Genomic DNA, 20,903 nt, shown 5'->3' on the forward strand with positions numbered 1-20,903 from the left:
CTGTGCTTTCTATTAAAAACATCCTCAATCCCATTTGACACCAGCGCTATGTATGTACCCAATAGTACATTTTTATATAATGAATAATTTACAGAAATGGTAAAAGATCATTTTAAAGGTTTTTTCTTTAACTTTAGCTAAAAGTGACCTTAACGTTATAGTTTGCCCTAAAAAAAAAAAAAAAACTCTGTGCAACTTCACAACCAAATCTACATTGAAAAAAATCACTGTTTTAAAGAAAAACTAAAGTGGTTACAACTCTTTTAAGAGCCCTTTCTCACCATTACAGCCATTCAAGCATGCTTTGTGCTAAGGTGGCCCATTCATTTTAGATAGACTGCCAATGTGGCATAATGCATCTAAAACTGGACAAGAACCGTTTTTTCTAACACATCACAACACACATATAGTGCCCTTTGTGCACTGTGGTGTTCATCAAAGCACGAACTTTTGGGTGTGTTTGGTTTGCCATTCAAAATGACAACGGATTTGAGCACTGAGCAGACAGCCTCTATTTTTTTTTCATCCTTTGATCCAAGAAATACAAAACGTCTGACAAGAACATTTGGCAGGATAATGAAAAAACAAAAGTCTCCCTGATTGTTGGCAAACATCTGATACTTTTATTTATCAGATACTGCAATGGGGAGTATGAAAGCTTAGCATCTCTGTTTGGCCAGCAGACACAAATTCCTCCGAGCATTTACAGCAAGATGAATTTCAGACTTCAAACTGCAACGTTATCTGTCCCGGGGTCTTTCCTCATTTCCAAAAGCTTTTGTGAGCGTTATCTTATTCCTTGGTGGAATTCCTGGCCTTTGGTGACAGTATCTATACCATAACACATGATGTTACTATTACGCTCTTGTTTCTGTAACTGTTTTGTTGACTGTTGATGTAGTAAAGACAAACCCTGGGTAACACTGCTAATGCTACCCAGGAAACATTGTCATTGTGCTAAAATCATAGTCAAAGAAACAAAAAAAATACTGCAGTCCAGCTATAATCCTCTTCAAATTTATTGGTAAAAATTCAGCAGTATCTGATAGTGAGATCCCTTTCACACTGAGGCAGTTTTCAGGCGTTTTAGCGCTAGAAATAGCCTCTGAAAAGCGTCTGAAAACCACCTCCCATTCATTGCAATGTGTGCTTTCACACTGGGGCAGTGCACTTGCGGGACATTAGAAAAAGTCCTGCAAGCAGCTCCCGAAATGCCCCTGCCCATTGAAATGAATAGACATAAAAGCAGAGATGATGGTGATTGGGGAGGGGGGGGGCAATAGGAATTGGGTTCAAAAGACTAATAGCAGACCAGAGTTACAGGTGATCAGAAGAAGAGTCTACCATGTCTAGAATAATAACACTTTCCTATATTTTTCCCCCTGGGCTTTGGAAGTGGGAAGAAGACTTAGATCCTCTGCCAGATTTTTGTTGCTGTTGGGGAGATTTCCCCTCACTTCCTGTCCCAGTGACCCCCTATACACTGTAGTAAGGTGACCTTCCTGTTTCTCATCTCTGGAATGAAATATATATGTATTTATTGGAATACTTTACTAATTGGCTTTCACAATGTCCATTTAGCAAAACATCAGTGTGGGTAAAACACCAAAAAATGGCTGGTAGTTTAACCTCTGTTGATTGTGTGGAAGGTTCAGTGTTTTTTAACTTCTGCAAGCTTTTTCCCTCAGTTTTCCTCTATTGATCCTGCCAGTACGTTGCCTCATTTTCTATGGTGACAACACTAACAGAGTCTGCCCCTCTGCAGGAGCAGCGTTGTCACCCAAGACGTGCAGACTGCTGGTTGACTGCATGCTGCAAATATATGAAACCAGCCCATTGCACAGCTTCCAGCTTCTGTTCCACCTACTGCCATAATGTGCAAGCTTTGAACAACAGGAAGAAACAGGGCAGGAAAGCCATGTATGGACATGACTTTCTTTGACAAATTAAGTTACTTTAAAAAAAAAACACAGTGATGTACATTTTAGGAATATTATGAAGTTATTTCTGTGAATTTCTTGTTTTGGTTTAGTTGTCCACTGAGTTTTATATGAATGTAAATGGAGTTTTCGTGCAGGAATCGTAGACCAAGTTGCTGACCAGCTCTTCTTTCTGTTGCCAGCTCCTTCCACCCCGGTGATTAAAGCGGAGGAGTGCACAGTGTGCTGGAACACTGCTGTTATCAGATGGAGCACTGTTCATCCAGAATCCACAGACACCTTCACTTTGGAGTGGTGCAAGCAGTACTCCTCAGAGGGCGAGGGTCTCAGGTAAAACTTGCTGCTTGTCTTGTAGACTGGTGATAGGCTTCAAATATCTAACAATCCAACCATTCACCAACCACCTTTCTAAGATTTAGTGAGGAGAGAGAGCAGCCAAACAGCTTCGGGACTGGCCCCATCTTGTAAAAAATATAAGTCATAAAATATTATTAAAAAAACTGGCATTTTCTTCCCCTGATGGACATGTTTGTAGAATATGAAATTTTATAGCATGATCTAAAATGTAAGATTTGAAGGTTAACTTTACTTATGTGTCCTGTAATTTACTCCCTTCCCTAGCAGCATCTCCCTGAGGTCTTAGCCCTTGTACACACGGTCGGACATTCTGACAACCAAATCCATTGGATTTTGTCTGACGGATTTTGTCCGAAACTGTTGCATACACACGGTCGGACAAAGTTGTCGGGAAATCCGATCGTTCAGAACGTGGTGACGTTATTTCATTACGATGGGACTACGTTCAGGCTAGTAGCCAATAGCTTTTGTCTAGGAATTTGATCTGAGCATGCGTGGCACTTTGTCCAATCGGAATTCTCTACACACAATCGGACAAAGTCCGATCAGATCATGTTGTCGGAAAATTTTATAGCCCAGCTGGAAAACTTGGTCCGTCGGATATTCTGACGGAAATAGTCCAATGGAGCCCACACACGGTCGAATTATCCGACAACACGGTCCTATTGGACATTGTCCATCGGAATATCCGACCATGTGTACAAGGGCTTATACTCACCTGCCCACACTCCTGCAAGATCTATAATGTTTGGCCTACCAGGTAGCTGCACAGCTGCAGGGGCAGCAAGTTGCAGTAGTAAGGGACCAACTGGCAAAGTGCACTGGGGTAGCTGTGCAGCTACTTGTGTTCCATAAGGTGGATCTGTCAAGACATGGACAAGTGAGTATAAGGCCTCATGCACATTGGTGCCTGGGCCGGCCATATGGAGTAAAATTTGGGTGTGTGTCCCCCGTTTCTCTAGAGCCAGAGCTGCTGCCTATAGCAAACCATAAAATATTTATAGAATACAGCTGTATGTAGATACACAGGGTATTTGTTAATTATGTGCACTTGTATGGAGGTAGACAGTCTGCACCCAGTGGTGAACGCCTGTATGTGTGTTGCAGTGTTTGGTGAGGGTGGATGGTGGTACATTAAAGGTTAAGTGCGAAAGTAAATGTTGCATCTAATAAAAAAGTTTCAAATTTACCAAACCATTGTTTCACACATTCTCATCCACATTTTAGGAATCTTAACCTGTTAAAATGTACAAATGGTTTGGAGTATCCATGGGCAGATTTAAAATAAATGTCTTCACTGTATAGGGGCACTAAACAAAATCAGAAGAAGATGCTATAGGATGAAACAGTGGGGTAGTTTTACTAAAGGCAAATAGACTGTGCACTTTGCAAGAGAAGTTGCTCCAGAGCTTAGTAAATAAGGTAAAGCTTAATTTCTTTAAATTTACCTGGCACGTGAATGGGTATTGCAAAGTAAAGCTTTACCTCATTTACTAAGTTCTGGAGCAACTGCACTTGCAAGGTGCACGTTCTATTTGCCTTTAGTAAATCAACCCCAGTACAGTTGTGCTCATAAGTTTGCATACCCTTGCAGAATTTATGATTTCTTGGTCATTTTTCAGAGAATATGAATGATAACACAAAAACTTTTCTTTCACTCGTGGTTAGTGTTTGTCTGAAGCCAATTATTATCAATCAACTGTGTTTACTCTTTGTAAATCATAGTGACAACAGAAATGACCCAAATTACTCTGATCAAAAGTTTACATACCCCAGTTCTTAAAGCGGAGGTGTGCCCACCGCTGCAACAATTAAAAGCCAGAAGCTGCACATACTACAGCTGCTGACTTTTAATAATCGGACACTTACCGGTTCTGGAATCCAGCTGATGTTTCCATCAGCTGTTGGGTGCTGCCACCTCCATTGCGAGTAAAGGAACCCGGCAGTGTTGACTTTTGGCTTCACGCTGGGAACCCTACTGCGCATGCATGATGCTCCGGCCCTCTCTCCTACTGGCCCGGTGGCCGGGGAAGTAGGAGGGAGGAGGACGGAGCCCTGCGGTGATGTCAATACCCACAGCTGAGGCTCCCGGAAGTGAGAAAAGCATACCTGTGAAAGACAGCTATCCTGCCCCCCCTCCCCCCTGAAAGGTGCCAAATGTGGCATATGAGGGGGAAGGAGTACAATGAGCAGAAGTTCCACTTTTGGGTGGAACTCTGCTATAATACTGTGTATTGCCCCCTTGAACATCAATGACATCTTGAAGTCTTTTGCGGTATTTGTGGATGAGACTCTTTATCTTCTCAGATGGTAAAGCTGCCCATTCCTCTTAAGCAAACAGCCTCCAGGTCCTGTAAATTCTTGGGCTGTCTTGCAAGAACTGCACGTTGGAGATCTCCCCAGAGTGGCTCAATGATATTGAGGTCAGGAGACAGAGATGGCTACTCCAGGGCCATCACTTTATTCTGCTGTAGCAAATGACAGTTCGACTTGGCCTTGTGTTTTGGATCATAAATATGTTGAAATGTTCAAGTATGTCCCATGCGCAGCTTTCTGGCTGATGAGTGCTAATGTTCCTCCAGCATTTTTTGATAACATACTGCATTCATCTTGCCACTAATTTTGACCAAATTTCCAGTGCCTTGGTAGCTCACACATCCTCAAAACATCAGTTATCCACCTCCATGTTTCACAGTAGGAATGGTGTACCTTTCATCATAGGCCTTATTGCCTCCTCTCCAAATGTAGCGTTTATGGTTGTGGCCAAAAAGCTAAATTTTGGTCTCATCACTCCAAATGACTTTGTGCCAGAAGGTTTGAGGCTTGTCTCTGTGCTGTTTGGCGTATTGTATGCGGGATACTTTGTGGCATTTGTGCAGTAATGGCTTTCTTCTGGTGACTCAACCATGCAGCCCATCTTTCTTCAAGGGCCTCCTTATTGTGCATCTTGAAAAAGCCACACCACATGTTTTCAGAGAGTCCTGCATTTCACCTGAAGTTATTTGTGGGTTTTTCTTTGCATCCCGAACAATTTTCCTGGCAGTTGTGGTTGAAATTTTAGTTGGTCTACCTGACCGTGGGTTGGTTTCAACAGAATCCCTCTTTTTCCACTTCTTGATTAGAGTTTGGACACTTCTGATTAGCATTCTCAAGTCATTGGATATCTTTTTATATCCCTTTCCTGTTTTATACAGTTCAACTACCTTTTCCTGCAGATCCTTTGACAATTCTTTTGTTTTCCCCATGACTCAGAATCCAGAAACTTCATTGCAGCACTGGATGAAATATGCAAGGGTCTGTCAGGAGTCCAGAAACTCATTGACCTTTTAAACACACACACACACTAATTACAAGCAAACAGATCACAGCTGAGGATGGTTACCTTTAATAGCCATTCAAATCCCTTTGTGTCAACTTGTGTGCATGTTATCAGGCCAAAATCACCAGGGTATATAAACTTTTTGTAGCACTGACCCCGAATGAGCTGCTGGTTTTATTGGGCTTGCAGTTACCTCCTTGTTCGCTTCTCCGTCCAAGGATTCCCATCGTAGATGGCCCAAAGAATGTGGAAACTGACACTGTATCTTCTTTTGGGTTATTTATTTGTAACAGAAACAGTCTTTCAATAAAGGGTAGAGGTTTAGGAGTAAGTTCAGGTACTTAGGTTGCAAAAAATAAAGGAAGTCCTTATAGTAAATCCAGAGAATAAAGACTGTTTCACAACTGGATTTTACAACCCCGGATTGATCTCCTCTCACTAGGCCTAGCAGCCGGTAAGGTGTTCGACAAAGTCTCTGCCACAGACTTGTGATGTACACTTGAGCGTTATTGAGGGACGTAGATAAATTTAAAGAGCTATCATACGGTACCAGGTTCTCTCACTCGATCCGGCGATACTATATGAGTGTGGATTCAGGTTGTGTCCTTCAACTAAGTCTCCAGGCTCCTTCAGAGAAGCCAGCCTTGCGCACGACCTTCTCCTGAAGAGTCCTCCCCTGGGGTTCTTCAGTTGCTGGGCCCCTCCCTTCAGATGAGACGGCACCAGACCACCTTTGGATCAATAGGCCCCCGAAATCCACTTGGGTCTGTCCCTGCAGTTGCGTTGCCTCGGGCCAGCCGGCCCCGAGGATCAGAATGCATGTTTCTGCACCCCAGGCCAGGAGGGCCACGGGGATGGGTCAGGAGGACCACCAGAACCGAACAGACAGAAAATCAAAGATGGAACCCCGAACCACGTGGCATCGGTACCTTAAATACCACCCCCCAGAATGCACAGCAGGAGAACACTCTCACTGCGCTGGTTCCGAGAGAACAGTGGCATTCAATATATCCAGGTAAACTGAGTTTCTAATCTTGCCGGCGGTGACAGCGACACCTGCGGTCAAGGAGAACCCAGTGCAACCCAACTGGACTGGTACTGAAACCAGGAATTTAAAGAATAATCCTGAAACCCAACTGTGGTTTTAGGCAAATTAACTTTAGAAAAAAACATAGCGCCTGCTCATCAGGAGCCAGCGCTACATACTCCCCCCTCTCATTAAGATGGTCCTCATCGTCTGTAAAGGAAAAAACAAAAAACTTTCAGTCCTGAAAGTTGGGTACCTGAACTTAAAATTGGGATGAGGGATGGAAAGGAAAAAGGGAAAAACATGGAACATTCAATACGTTAAACAATTGACATAAAACAAGTCACACAATACACAAACCCCAAATCCTGACTATCTACACCACCCACTCTCCGGTAGCTTGATAGGCGATCTCGGTGATTCCTGAAAAGAAAATACACAAAAAAAAACAACAGGAACACATACTATGTGTGCAGTTATAGGAAGCAAAGTCCCATTCCCAACAGAAAATGAGACTCTCTCTCCAGTGTTATTAACCTACATGTCTGCATGCAATTGTCCAGGTGTTTGTGCAGACTCTCACCATCTAGTGGCAAGAGCAACAGAATACAAGTCCTCCATACAAGTGCTGTGGCCGATAGATGACCTTCACACGAGCTTTCCTCTAGTAAACCTTATGCCCCGTACACACGAGAGGAATTAAGTCTGACAGACCTCCAAAGGAGTTCCGCCGGAGTTCCGCTGGAGTTCCGACGGAGTTCTGGCGGACTTTTCGACCGAACGGACTTGACCACACACCATCACACCAAACTCCGACGGAGTCGAACGTGATGACGTACGACTGGATTCGACGTAGGAAGTTCATAGACAGTAGCCAATAGCTGCCCTAGCGTCGGTTTTAGTCCGTCGGAGTAGCACACACACGAGCGGATTTTTCAAAGGGGACCGGGTCCGGCGGAGTTCCGTCGGGAAAATTTAAAGCATGCTTCATTTCTAAAGTCCGTCAGACGTTAGCTTCACTAAAGTCCGTTGCAGCCCACACACGATCGGATAGTCCGCCGGACTCAGTCCGTCGGAGTTTGGATGTCGAAAAGTCCGCTCGTGTGTACGGGGCATAACACTTTCTAACTAGCCCCACAGTCCTTGTACTTTATTTATTTCAAGCAGAGAGAAAAAACAGTCTCTATAATTGCTTTACCAATAAAAACAAGGATCAGGCAAGTTAATGTTTTCCCTTGGGCATCCACGGTGGAGATGAAATACACTACATTGTCCTTTCCCGGTCGGCAAATAACAACTTTATCAGAGTATATGTGCCTTCCAAAACTCCAGTGCTGAAGAGAACCAGTGAAGCGTTTGTACATACTGGGGGAACATCCTTGTTTCGTGAAGGGCTTTGGTACTTTCAGGTAGTCCCACACATCACTGGCTTTTCTCAATTTCCTGCATAATTTCCTTGGGAACATAGGGGAACTCCAAACCATATTCTGTAGCCACCTGCTTATTCAGCAGCCACTGGGATCAAGCGAGCCTAGGCAGAGCTCGGGCGCTTCCATCCCTGGGAGGCACACAAGAATTTGGTGATTTACGTACCATAGAAAAAGACTTTCTTAGGCAAAGTCAAGATAAAAAAACATATCGCCTGCTTGTCAGGAGCCAGCGCTACATTTTGATCGGGTAATTTGGGTAGTTTCTGTTGTCACTATGATTTAAAAAGAATAAACACAGTTGATTGATAATAATGGTTTCAGCCAAACTCTAACCATGAGTGAAAGAAATGTTTTTGTGTAATCATTTATATTCTCTGAAAAATGACCAACAAATCATAAAATCTGCCAGGGTATGTAAACTTAAGCGCACAGCTGTACTTATCCTGATAAGTAATTTATTTTTTTCTAATAAAGTTGCTCTTAGTCATGAGTTAGGGGTCTGAATAGATGTTCCCTCTAGTAAGCATGAAACTTTCTGATTTGGTTATACTTTCCAGGTCTGTATCTGGTATTAAGGATCAGCAGCTGAGAGTTTCACTGCAACCAGGAGAGAACTATTTCTTCTATGTAAAAGCTGCCAATGCATTCGGAAGCAGCGAGCAGAGCGAGGCAGCTCTCATATCCACCAAAGGTAAGTACTTCATCTACACTTGGAACAATGACTTTTCAACTGCTATATTCTTTTAGCCAGTCCTAGTAAACTGCGGAAACTCTCAGTTTTGCTTGTTGATCTGCATAGGTGAAATTTGCATGAAAATAAAAAAGTTCTACTAGTTTACTTTATTATTTAGTGTTCTTTGTATTTACGTTGCTTTTTTGTACAGGGGATCGTATAGTGCCTTGCGAAAGTATTCACCCCTTGGCTTTTTACCTATTTTGTTACATTACAGCCTTTAGTTCAATGTTTTTTTAATCTGAATTATATGTGATGGATCAGAACACAATAGTCTAAGTTGGTGAAGTAAAATTAGAAAAAAATATATATATGAAACTATTTTTCAGAAATAAAAAACTGATAATTAGCTTGTGCGTATGTATTCACCACCTTTGTTATGAAGCAAATAAAAATCTCTGGTGCAACCAATTACCTTCAGAAGTCACATAATTTGTGAAATTATGTCCACCTGTGTGCAATCCAAGTGTTACATGATCTGTCATACATATACACACCTTTTTGAAAGGCCCCAGAGGCTGCAACGCCTAAGCAAGAGGCACCACTAACCAAACACTGCCAAGAAGACCAAGGAACTCTCCAAACAAGTAAGGGACAATGTTGTTGAGAAGTACAAGTCACGGATAGGTTATAAAAAAAATATCCAAATCTTTGATGATCCCTAGGAGCACCATCATATCTATCATAACCAAATGGAAAGAACACGGCACAACAGCAAACCTGCCAAGAGATGGCCGCACACCAAAACTCACGGACCGGGCAAGGAGGGCAGTAATCAGAGAGGCAGCACTGAGACCTAAGGTAACACTGGAGGAGCTGCAGAGTTCCACGGCAGAGACTGGAGTATCTGTACATAGGACGACAATAAGCCGTACGCTCCATAGAGTTGAACTTTTTGGCAGAGTGGACAGAAGAAAGCCATTACTTTCAGCAAAAAACAAAATGGCACATTTTGAGTTTGCGAAAAGGCATGTGGGAGACTCCCAAAATGTATGGAGGAAGGTGCTCTGGTCTGATAAGACTAAAATTTTACTTTTTGGCCATCAAACACTATGTCTGGCACGAACCCAACACATCCCATCACCCAAAGACCACCATCCCCATAGTGAAACATGGTGGTGGCAGCATCATGCTGTGGGGATGTTTTTCAGCAGTAAGGACTGGGAAACTGGTCAGGGTTGAGGGAAATACGGATGGTGCTAAATATAGGGATATTTTTGAGCAAAACTTGTACCACTCTGTGCGTGATTTGAGGCTAGGATGGAGGTTCACCTTCCAACAGGACAATGACTGTAAACACACTGCTAAAGCAACACTTGAGTGGTTTAAGGGGAAACATGTAAATGTGTTGGAAGGACCTAGTCAAAGCTCAGACCTCAATCCAATAGAAAATCTGTGGTCAGACTTAAAGATTGCTGTTCACAACCGCAAACTATCCAACTTGAAGGAGCTGGAGCAGTTTTCCAAGGAGGGATGGGCAAAAATCACAGTGGTAAGATGTGGCAAGTTCATAGAGACTTATCCAAAGCGACTTGGAGCTGTGATAGCAGCAAAAGGTGTGAGGCAACAAAACATGAAAAATGCCAAGGGGGGGGGGGGGGGGGGGGTGAATACTTTTGCAAAGGCACTGTAAGTTGAGTACTGTCACTTTACATATTTTCTTATGCTACTATTTCTTTAACTGTTTTTATCATACTGTGAAAAAATTGAATAATATGACTAACAAAGGAGTTGGCCCAGGAGCCATTTAAAGGCATTGCACCTTTCCCAGTTGGCTTCAACACATTTTGCAAAATGGCACCATTGTATTTAACGGTTTTAACAATCATTAGTGTAGAGTAAAAGTCTTTCTTTCTGCATGTACACAATATTTTGGATAGCTTAACCACTTGCTTACTGGGCACTTAAACCCCCCTCAGTCCCAGACCAATTTTCAGCTTTCAGCGCTGATGCACTTTGAGTGACAATTACGCGGTCATACAACACTGTACCCAAATGAAATTTTTATCATTTTTTTCCCACAAATAGAGCTTTCTTTTGGTGGTATTTAGTTACAGCTCGGAGTTTTATTTTTTGCTAAACAAACAAAAAAAGATGCAAAAAAAAAAAAAAAAAATCATGTTTTAATAGTTTGTTATAAAATTTTGCAAACGGGTCATTTTTCTCCTTCATTGAAGTGCGCTGATTAGGCGGCACTGATAGGCTGCATTGGTGGGCACTGATGGGCTGCATTGGTGGGCACTGATGGGCTGCATTGGTGGGCACTGATAGGCTGCACTGGTGGGCACTGATAGGCATAGTTAAGGCGGCACTAATAGGCACAGATAAGGCGGCACCGATGGGCACAGATAAGGCGGCACTGATGGGCAAAGATGGGCACAGATAAGATGGCACGGATGGGTGGCACGGATAAGTGGCACGGATGGGTGGCACGGATGGGCACTGATAGGTACCACAGATAGATGGGACTGATGGGCACTGATAGGTGGCACTGATAGGTGGCTCTGATAGGTGGCACTGCTGGGCACTGATGGGCGGCACTGCTGGGCACTGATGGGCGGCACTGCTGGGCACTGATGGGCGGCACTGGGGTGCAGCACCTTTGAGGCAGATTTTGGGTGGCACTGTGGGTGGCACTGCTGGGTGGCACTGTGGGTGGCACTGTGGGCACTGCTGGGTGGCACTGTGGGCACTGCTGGGTGGCACTGTGGGCACTATGGGCACTGCTGGGTGGCACTGACAGGGGTGCACTTACTTTATTTCAGGATGGCACTGCGGGTGGCAGGTGGGCACTGGCAGGGGGCAGGTGTCCGTTTAAATTGCTGGCCGTGATCGGGACTGATGTCCCGAACACGGCCGCCGGCGATCGGCTTTTTTTTTTTTCTCCTCGCGCTGTCAGCGCGAGGAGGAATACTAGCCGATTACCGGCTCCGTTTTATCACATGATCAGCTGTCATTGGCTGACAGCTGATCACGTGATAAGGGGTCAGGATCGACCCCTTACACGGATCGGTGATCAGGCGAGTCTCACGGACTCGCCGATCACAGAGCGCGCCGCGCGCGCCCCTCAGGGGGCGCGCAGGCCGCTCGTATCCGGGATGACGTCAATAGACGTAGTCCCGGAAATGTGGGTCCGCGCTATTGCCGTCATTTTGCAATAGCGCGGTACCCAAGTGGTTAAATATACACAGCATGTATAAAAAAAATGGTCTTTGTCAATTGAGATACAGATATACACAGTCAGGATGCATGTACATGCCCACAAGTGTCACTGAGATAATGCAACATTTATACACTTCTCATTTATATATTGCTGTATTGTGATTAAAATGTAGTGAACTGAAATATAATTCTCCATTAACCCCACTAGCAGGTACAAATTTTTTTCCCCTCAGGGAATGGAACACGGTGGGGAAAACAAATGGGAAATGCACAACTAAAGGATATCATAACTCACGGGGGAAATTATGACAAAACAGGACTTAATAATGAAGCACGGGTGGTCACATCTGAAAGAATAGGAGTATCTACAAATAAAATATTTTATATGCACAATCCCCCAACCAATTAGAGAGGAGAATGAGTTAACAGCAATAGAAAAACTCTGTAGTACAAGAAAGCCTGTAAGACACGGGATATCTCAAATATACGACATTCTAACAGAACTAGATGGACATGGGAACCTTACTTTATAGAAAAATGAGAACAGGATATGGGAATAAAACTGGACGAAACACAAATGATAGGTGCAGTATACAACTATGCATCTGATATAACCTTGATTGAGGTAAATTACAAGTGCATGGTACGATGGCATTTGACACCAGAAAGAATCAATAAAATCCAATCACATAAACCCCCACATTGTTGGAGGAACTGTAAACAACTAGTAAACAACATTGCATATATGGAGGAAATGCCAAGAGATAAAAGAATACTGGTGAGGTATTTTAGAATATACGGAGGCGATAACACCCTCAAAACAATATAAAAAAAAACATTGGTCCCATTCCTGCTCAACGCAGCAAAAGGTCTTATCCGTAGAAAATGGCAATGTATTAAGAAGCCAAGTATCAAAGAGTGGATACAGAGAGTGGATTATATTAGCAATATGGAGTACCTGTGTAGCGCTGAGCAGGGACAGATTAAAAATTATAGAGCAACCTGGGCGAAATGGAAAATATTTAAAACGTCAGAAAAATACTCACAGGGTATTACTGAAACATGCCAAGATAGAACGATGTAGAGGATAACAGATCAACTAGGGGGGGAATGGGTTTTTGACATAAGAGAAGAGACTACTTGTGTCATGTATATTTATAACATTCATAATAAAAGATTAAATTATATATATAAAAAAAACAAATGTAGTGAACTACCAGCCATGGTTATAGTCCAACCAAAATATTGACCTTGACTTTGAGTGGAGTGCTCCCTCTGGTGGAATGAAGCACCACTGCCTTTTGTGAATGCAAATTATTGATAATTGGGCCAAATTGCGATTAAGAAGCTTGACCAGACCAATCACTAGAGATATGTATTGTACTTTTCTAAAATCAGAATTAAAAAATTCTGATGCCTCTGATTCCTATACAGGCATACCCCACTTTTAAGTACACAATGGGGTTTATTTACTTAAGCTGCAAAGTGCAAAATCAGGCTCACTTCTGCATAGAAATCAATGAGCTTCTAACCCCAGCTTGTTCAATTAAGCTTTGGTAATAAAAACCTGGAAGCTCATTGTTTTCTATGCAGAAGTGAGCCTGATTTTGCACTTTCCAGCTTTATTAAATAAACCCCATTGTGTACTTTGTACATTGTGTACTTAAAAGTGTACTTAAAAGTGGGGTATGCCTTGTACTTACATTTAGCACTACTTTCACTCCACGTTGATCTTTACCAACACTCCTTAAAAATCAAAATAATTGCAGGTAGGAAGGAATATAGGGTATGCCCACATGCCTTCACAATGGTGGGATCAGGGCCTAAGTAGCCATTGGTAAGAATGTCCCACTCTTGCATGGGGGGGGGGGGGGATGGAGTATGCAATTGTCAACAATACCTGGTACTGGAAATGGAAAGAAAAATAAATTACATTTCTCTTAGTTGGCCTGGGAATGCCTTGTAATTTTAAGTCCTGAAGAGCAGGACGTTACACACAAAATCCATCCCACACATGTACCTCCAGAATGGTAATAAGGTCCTTGGCAAGTGGTGGCACAACAAATGTTCATAACCAAAAGAGCCAGCACTTCAGAAATCCCTGGAGCTCCTTAACTGCAGGTAGATCATGCCAAACAAAAAAGGACCAAGGTGGAAATGACATTGTACTTTCATAAAGAAGACCTGCAAATTCATGAAACATAGTTCCTTTATTGCTTTACATGCTCTATCTGTTAAAGAGCTTGAAGGATTTTCAAAGTGCTGTCTTACTGTATTTTGGTGATAAGAAATTGTGTGCTATAGTGTCTAAACGGATAAGTAAACAAAATTGTTTCCTAAGCTCTTTATTGTCACTTATTGCTTTATTTATATGGCCATGGAGCAAATGAGAAGTCACTTATTTAGTTGTGACCCTACCCATTTCAATTGCTAACATTCTTGGTAGAATAAGAAAAGCATGAAGAACATTTAGTTCAGAATGCTAAAGTCTTTTTTTTTTTTTTTTTTGCAGGTACTAGATTTCACTTACTGAGGGATACTGCACACCCTGCCCTGGACTTGTCGCCAGATGGAACTGTGATCAGCATTGCTGAAGAGAGAGAAATCGCAGGGTTTGTATCGACTTTCAAGGCAGTAAATATATTTGAAGTAAATGAAGTGATAACAGCATCATTTGTAGCATTTGCAAGGTTTGGCGGAAAGCCATCCATATTGCATAAAAGTATCTAAGTGAATTCAAAGCGTTGTATAACAGTTCTTAGGCATCAGAGGTGGATGGGATCTTGTTAGCTTCAGCTGAAACCCAAACTGTGAAGCAGCATAAGTAGAGGTTCTATTTCATCACTGCTACTTGAAGTATATCGGGTGGTCTTATTTTAGTGAACCTGTACTCCTTTTTACATGTATAGAAATCCTGCTGAAGAGCAGACACCATAAGATACCTGCTATTGCTATTATTTATACACCAGAAAGGCCCCCTTTATGCCCATCTCTGATTTAGTTTCACCTTGTTACTGCCACCTGCCATTCCTTGATTTCATGGCTTATCGCAACCAACTGCCATTCTACACTATCTATTAAAGTGCCCTTACTAGCCACATAGACCGCAGAATGGCAAGTGGGAGGATTTTGTCCTGAAGTCAGGGAAAGACTTCACGGTAGAAAAAAAAAAAAAAAAAAAATTGAATATAGAAATTGAAAATAAATAGAAAACCTCCATATACAGAATCCTATACCCATATTTGATCAAGAAGAAGGTAAAAACTCTTTAAAGCATGGTCCAATTTGCTCCAGTGGGGGAAAAATTCCTTCCTGATCCTACAAAAAGGCAATAACAAAGTGAAACTAAATCAGAATGGCTTATAAAGGTAATGATAGGCATCTTGTGAAGTATGCTCTTAGAATGGACTTTTACTTTTAAAAGGCTAGTAAAGTCTTGTGTTGCGTTGGCCATTGATAAATGTGAAAAGTTAGGTGTTTAATTGGTACCCATTATTTGATAACTTATTTTCCTAAAAATGCTAGCTTTGGGAAACCATTAGGATCCTTACTCAGGGGTCCCAAAACTTGCATCTTTTATAATTTAAAGGGTATGTAAACCCAACATTTCATATTCCTGATATGTGCCTGCTGTACCACGTACTTGTATGAAAAAATATCCTGTTCTCTTTATATTGCTTCCTTTGTGTGAAATCCCTGGTGTTCCTGTCAGTCCCTTTGCTTTCCTACTAGAAAACTGACAACACTAAGCAGGAAAACACACCTTGGACAGTTCTTTAGCTATGCTGGGAACTCAGTGTACTCTCCTCCAATGATCAGACTTGCCCTGACACACGCCCCCTGCACAACCTTTCACTGGGAAGGTCAGTGTGCTGCTGCTTACCAGATAAGGGCCTGGTATAGATTTTGGGGGGGACCCCACACAATTTTTTTAACTTAGGCATGGTCCCATGGCATTTTATTTTTTACAATAGCTGGGTGCCGGCAATTACAACCACGAGTCAATTTAAATGTGATTTGACTTTTTGTTTTGTTTTTTTATTTATAAATATAATTTTTGCTGCAGCATGTTCTATACATCCTACAGATACACAACTCCACTTTACAGGCAGACTAAGGGGACCCTCCCCAGGCACTATATTTAAAGGAATTTTTCATTTTTATTTTTTCACTCAAAGTAGGGTTCCGCTTAGTCTGCCTGTAAAGTGGCACATCTGTAGCATGTATAGAATATGCAGCAGCAAAAATGACATTTCTAAAGAAAAATAAATGCATGAAATGACATTTAAATTGCCCACAATACAATACTATTAACGGAAATAGAAAAATGTTTAAAAAAACAGCGTGGGCCCCCCCCCAGTCCATACCAGGACTAGGAAACCCATTCTTTAGCTTGCAAACAAGGTCTCCACAATCAAAAATGTGACTGAGGAAAGTACCCACACTACTACAAATATTTGATGTCAGTATGATTTGATTTGTAGCCCGATATAAGCTGCCATACAAGTCTGGCTGGTGCTTTTCTGTATTGGAAGTACTGAACATAAAGTTAACTGTAAAATGCTGCTTTATTTTTTACAATATCTTCTGTTCTGATGTCCTGCAGCTTTTACATTTTGTCAATAAGGTCAAATGGCAAGCGTTTAGGTATGGTTCTTGTAGACCTTGCCATATCAATAGAATGTTGATGTGAGGATTCTCTCAATAAGGCATGGAGATTGTAATGCTTGATGCATTTGTACATGAAATGGACCTTATCTGGGCTGGCTATACAATTATGGGTAGCTGAATAAAGGTATTCTCACTTTAAAATATAACTCAGCATTCTACTCAAGTTCTGCAGCCTGGAAATCCAAAACCAAAAACAGTTTTTATTATTTTTTTTTATATAGAATTCCCTTAGTTCTGGGGGAGCTGCTGCCAGCCAGTGGGAGACATTACTGGGAGATGATGGTAACTGAGTGCAGTGCCTACAGCGTTGGTGCAACCTTTCACAACTCTCCAGAGGAAGATCCCTCTGCACAAGACAGCACATCGTGGTGTATGCAGTGCTCTTGTTCTTCTACAAGGTAATAACTAGATAAATCTATGCAACCAATTTAGAGAGCATGCTTAAGTGGGTAGCTACATCAAGCAAAATTTCCACACTTTCATTGGAAGCACCTTCTCCCTGTGTAAGTGACATTACTTGGAGCCTATCCAGTGCAACAGAATGGTTACAATATGCTATTATTTCAGTTTTTGAGCTGTCATACTAAAATCATCAGAATTTGTTATAGGAGAAATAAGTAATTTCAGCTTTTTGTCTTGAAAAACAAAGATGCTGTATATTGGGCGAACCTATTAGTGATACCATGTAAAGTGGTCCCAAACAAATGGTATGCGTTGAGTTGCATCTTGATATAGCGCAGTCCTTTACCCAGCAGGGTCCCGACACACTTACAAACACATACCAGGGCCAATTTATAGTATAGGTCGGAAAGTCCGACCGTGAGTATGCTCCATCGGACATTAATTGTCGGACTTTCCGCCAACAAATGTTGGCTAACAGGCTCTCAAATTTTACGCTAACAAATGTTTGTTGTTGGACTTTCCGATCGTGTGTACACAAGTCCGTCGCACAAAAGTCCACGCATGCTCGGAATCAAGGACAACCTGGATGCATTCAGTCTTGTAAAACTAGTGTTCATAATGGAGATATCGCATACGTCTTGTACATCACTACATTCGTAATTGTTGGCCACCATTTGCGTGACCGTGTGTATGCAAGACAAGTTGGAGCCAACACCCTTCGAACAAAAATCCACAGTTTTGTTGTCGGAAAGTCTGATCCTGTGTGTGGGGCATTAGAGTAATCTGGTACCCTGCTAGGGAAATATCCAAGGCAGCCAGCATGACCAATAGGCGGGCCATCCCTTTTACTCCCCTTTACCTCCATGTTAGACACTAAAGGAGTTGAGAAAGTGAAGAACATACTAGGTACACTTTGGGTCTTTTTTTATCTTTTGAGACTTAAATTTAGACCTGAAGGGAGTACCCAGTTTTTAAGGCTAATCTGTGAGTTGTCCAGTTCTGCTCACCTCCCCATTGGCTAGTAGGTCTGTCAATTCCTATTTGTAGATAATAGGGAGGTAAGAAGAGTAGAAATGGGCAGGCAACAGCTTGGTCATGATTGTTAGCCCCTGTACACACAGTCGGACATTCCGATGGAAAATGTCCGATCGAACCGTATTGTCAGATAATCCGACTGTGTGTGGGCTCCATTGGACTGTTTCCATCGGAATATCCGACGGACAAAGTTTTAGAGCTGGGCTATAAAACTTTCCGACAACATGATCCGATCGGACTTTGTCCGATTGTGTGTAGAGAATTTCCAATCGGACAAAGTGCCACGCATGCTCAGATCAAATTCCTAGACCAAAGCTATTGGCTACTAGCCTGAACGTAGCCCCGTCGTAATGAAATAACGTCATCACGTTACGTACGATTGGATTTTCCGACAACTTTGTCCGACCGTGTGTATGCAACACAAATTTTGGAGAGAATCCGTCAGACAAAATCCGACAGATTTTGTTGTCGGAATGTCCGACCGTGTGTACAAGGGCTTAGAAATTCCCTGCAAGACTTAATTTAATTTGATTTATTCTGTATGGCCTCCAAGTTCTGCACATCCAAGGTTCTACTCTGTGTACAACAACTATCGGGAGTGGATCATTTGTAACAATTTACTACAGTTTTGATTGATATAAACAATGTAGTTATTTGGTTACATTGTAATATGTTGCAGCTATAATTTTTTCAGGTGCAAACTTGCAAAGTTCTTTTTTTCTGAAATTCCTATTTAATGCATCATTAAGCCCTAGTTTACCCTATTTCGTCCTTATTAACTGCTTCATACTTTTTCTTTCCTTAAAGCAGAACGTCACTCAAAAAAATTAAATCCCGCTCGTTCGCTTTCTGAGTTATGCCCTGTACACACAATCTGACTTTCCGATGAAAAATGTGCGATCGGAGCGTGTTGTCGGAAATTCAGACCATGTGTGGGCTCCATTGGACTTTTTCCATCGGAATTTCCGACACACAAAGTTTGAGATCTGGATATAAAATTTTTCGACAACAAAATACGATTTAAATTCCGATCGTGTGTAGACAATTCCAATGCACTTGCAATGCAATGCAATGCAATTCAAGTGCCACGCATGCTCAGAATAAATACAAGACAAAAGCTATTGGCTACTGGCTATTGAACTTCCTCTTTATAGTCCCATCGTACGTGTTGTACGTCACCTTCGTGACGATCGGAATTTCCGTCAACTTTGTGCGACCCTGTGTATGCAAGTCAAATTTGAGCCAACATCCATCGGAAAAAATCTGACGGATTTTGGGGGAGGGGGGAAGTGAGTACTGATTTTCATTGGCACTCAGTTCCACTTCCGCAATCCTCGCCTAGGTGAGGAGATCATCTCTTGCCCCCTTCCCTCCCATAGCTGCATTCACCATTGACATTGACATTGACGTCAACATTGACCATTCACAAAGTGCTTGCAGATGCACAACAGGAAGCCAATTGTGGTTCTCCAGAAAGCCAGGGCCAACTCCTGCAGCTAAGATTGTAGCGCCAGTGACCCGCAGCAGTAAGAAAAACCAGCTGCGGGAAGACTGCTCTGGACTTCAGGCACTGTTAAGTAACTGATTTTTAACTCGGTAGCTACATTATTTTTAGTTGCTGACTTTTAGATCAATTTGAGTTTATTAGGGAATTTCACAAGCATAAAATACAAAGAAACCTTAAGAAAGCACGATGTCTAAGTTCTTTACAGTGGTGTTGGTCAGCATATTATGAATGGAAAAAAAAAAAAACAGACTCAAGAGCATTCAGAGTAGGTAAGGATGTTCCATCATTAGGTAAAGAAAGGCTATCATTTAAACATCATCAATATTAATCTTGCTGAAAAAGCTGAAGTTCCTCTTTAAAAAGTTTTTTTCACTAATACCTTATTATTTCGATTTTCTGTCATTTATTTTCTGTAAAAAATGTTAAACACGCCTTTACTTCTTTTGAAATAATGTCATCATGCGTTTTACTAGAAACTTTTTAACTAAGATTTTTAAAGTCATGTAAACAGTTAAATCGCAGATTACTCTAGCTGTTTCACCAGTCAAATTGGGAAAAAAGTATTACATATTTTATATTTTTGTCTTTAAAATATATCGGAAGGTAAATATTTCCAATACTAACAATTACATTTGCCCCCCCCCCCCCCCCCCCTTGAAAAAAACAATATATGTATCTCTTTCCTATCATGAAAAAGTTATTGCAAAATTAGTTGGTCCATAGCTTAGTTGGTCAGATAAAAAAGAGTAAACAACTGTAATTGCTAAAGTGGTTAAAATGTATATAAAACATAAAACAAAACAAAAATAGTAATATATTGCAGCTTACCAGTCCTTAGATGTGGTGGCTGCAATGGTTTTCTATTTTTCAGACTTTTTCTCTTAAAGTGGTTGTAAAGGCTACATTCTATACATGAAGGTAAAGAACTTTCTGTGTGCTGCTCCCCCCACAGCCCCCCTAATACTCCCCTGAGCCCCCTCTAGATCCAGCGATGTGCATGATAGCCTTGGCTGTCCCGGGACTCAATCTTCTCATTGGCTGAGACGGCAACAGGAGCCATTGGCTCCCACTGCTGTCAATCATAGCCGGTGAGCCAATGAAGAAAGGGCGGGGGTGAGACCGAGCCACGGCTCTATGTGTCCTTTAGATGCATAGAGCGGGGTTCGGTAGCTAGCATGCATCAGTTCCCCCATAGCAAGTGGCTTGCTGTTGTTGGGGGCACTGGTCAAGGGGGGAGGACCCAGGAGCGCTGACAGGGGACCCAAAGAAGTTTTGCACAGAGCAGGTAAGTATGTTATGTTTGTTGTTTAAATAAAAAAA

General features: G+C 42.0%; 1 protein-coding gene across 1 annotated transcript in view; it reads left to right on the top strand.

Moving 5' to 3' along the window:
• CMYA5 (cardiomyopathy associated 5) overlaps window positions 1–20,903 on the top strand; it is a 112,929-nt gene that overhangs the window by 80,407 nt on the left and 11,619 nt on the right. Inside the window, exons 10-13 of the mRNA XM_077462604.1 lie at window positions 2,123–2,270; window positions 8,631–8,764; window positions 14,481–14,580; window positions 16,861–17,037. Of these exons, the coding sequence (XP_077318730.1) occupies window positions 2,123–2,270; window positions 8,631–8,764; window positions 14,481–14,580; window positions 16,861–17,037 (559 nt within the window). The remainder of the gene's footprint in view (window positions 1–2,122; window positions 2,271–8,630; window positions 8,765–14,480; window positions 14,581–16,860; window positions 17,038–20,903) is intronic.

The sequence above is a fragment of the Lithobates pipiens genome, unplaced genomic scaffold (assembly GCF_037356315.1).
Source record: "Lithobates pipiens isolate NorthernLeopardFrog02 unplaced genomic scaffold, aLitPip1_a1.2 Scaffold_3, whole genome shotgun sequence".
Lineage (NCBI taxonomy): Eukaryota > Metazoa > Chordata > Amphibia > Anura > Ranidae > Lithobates > Lithobates pipiens.